General features: G+C 62.2%; 1 protein-coding gene across 1 annotated transcript in view; it reads left to right on the forward strand.

Annotated features, from left to right (window-relative positions):
* The first annotated feature begins 433 nt into the window (after positions 1 to 433).
* The window catches only part of ETV2 (ETS variant transcription factor 2), a 2284-nt gene continuing 1655 nt past the window's right edge, over positions 434 to 1062 (forward strand). Inside the window, exons 1-3 of the mRNA XM_006171703.1 lie at positions 434 to 503; positions 601 to 678; positions 904 to 984. Of these exons, the coding sequence (XP_006171765.1) occupies positions 434 to 503; positions 601 to 678; positions 904 to 984 (229 nt within the window). The remainder of the gene's footprint in view (positions 504 to 600; positions 679 to 903; positions 985 to 1062) is intronic.

Here is a 1062-nt window from a genome sequence, read left to right on the forward strand (position 1 = left end):
GGGGCCGGCTCTACCCCGCCCCGCCCCCTCCCCCGCCTCTGCAACTTGACCCAGGCAGCGACCCCCTGCTCTGACGTCTCGGAAAATTCCCCCCTGCTCAGGCCCCCGGCGGAGGGGGGGTGCCATGGATGAAATGGGGCTGAGACCCCAGGCTGGGGGTAGAGGAACCCACCAGAGGTGAGTCATGAACTGGGGACTGAATGCCAGGTGTTAGGGTTAGGGTCTCCGGAAATAGCCTCGGCTTCTGAGGGAGGAACTGGGCTAAGGTCCCTACTTCTGGCCTGAGGAGAGTCTGGAGGCCAAGATTCCAGGGTCCTGGGGAGGAGGGAGCAGAGGCCTGGACTCCTGGGTTTGCGGGAAGCAAGGGCTGGGGCCCAGACTTCACGTCCCTAAGTGTCACCCTTCCCGATCCAGAACACTGAGCACAGCACCCATGGACTTGTGGAACTGGGATGAAGCATCACCACAGGAAGTGCCTCGGGGGGCCGAGCTGTCAGGGCCAGGTAGGCTGCTGGAGTGGAGCTGCTACATGTGGGGAAGGTGGTGGGGGGCTCTGCAGGCCAGGCAGCTGACCAGGTCCTGACTTCCTAGTACCGGCAGGAGGGAGCGAATTCCGCCTCTATTTTCCTGAACTGGCTCTGGAAGGGGACATGCTGACAGAAGAGACCTGCTGGAAAGGTGGCTGCCCACAGGGACCCCTCGGTGCTGGGGAAGAAAGGGACAGGCTGGCTTCCTAGGTTTAAGGGAGGAGAGGGGCATGCCTAGACTCCTGGGGCTGAGTGGGAGGGGTCCCGGGTCGGAGTGAATAGCAGCTGGGGGCAATAACTCCCAGTCCCTGACAAATGAAATGGGTGTCTACGGGGGTTTCTCTGGGGCATCACTTACACCTGTCCCTAAACTCTGCAATCGTGTCCCTTGCAGAGTATTCGCAGCTGAACTGGAGGAGCCCCGCGTTGCCGCACCCAGAAGCTCTATGGGGAGCTGGTGAGTGTGTGCGGAGAGACGGCCGAGAGCACGGGAGTGGGGTCCTGAGGCTTCCGGGCTGGAGGCTCAGACTCCAGG

Source organism: Tupaia chinensis, unplaced genomic scaffold, assembly GCF_000334495.1.
Source record: "Tupaia chinensis unplaced genomic scaffold, TupChi_1.0 Scaffold149922_1, whole genome shotgun sequence".
NCBI classification, from domain to species: domain Eukaryota; kingdom Metazoa; phylum Chordata; class Mammalia; order Scandentia; family Tupaiidae; genus Tupaia; species Tupaia belangeri.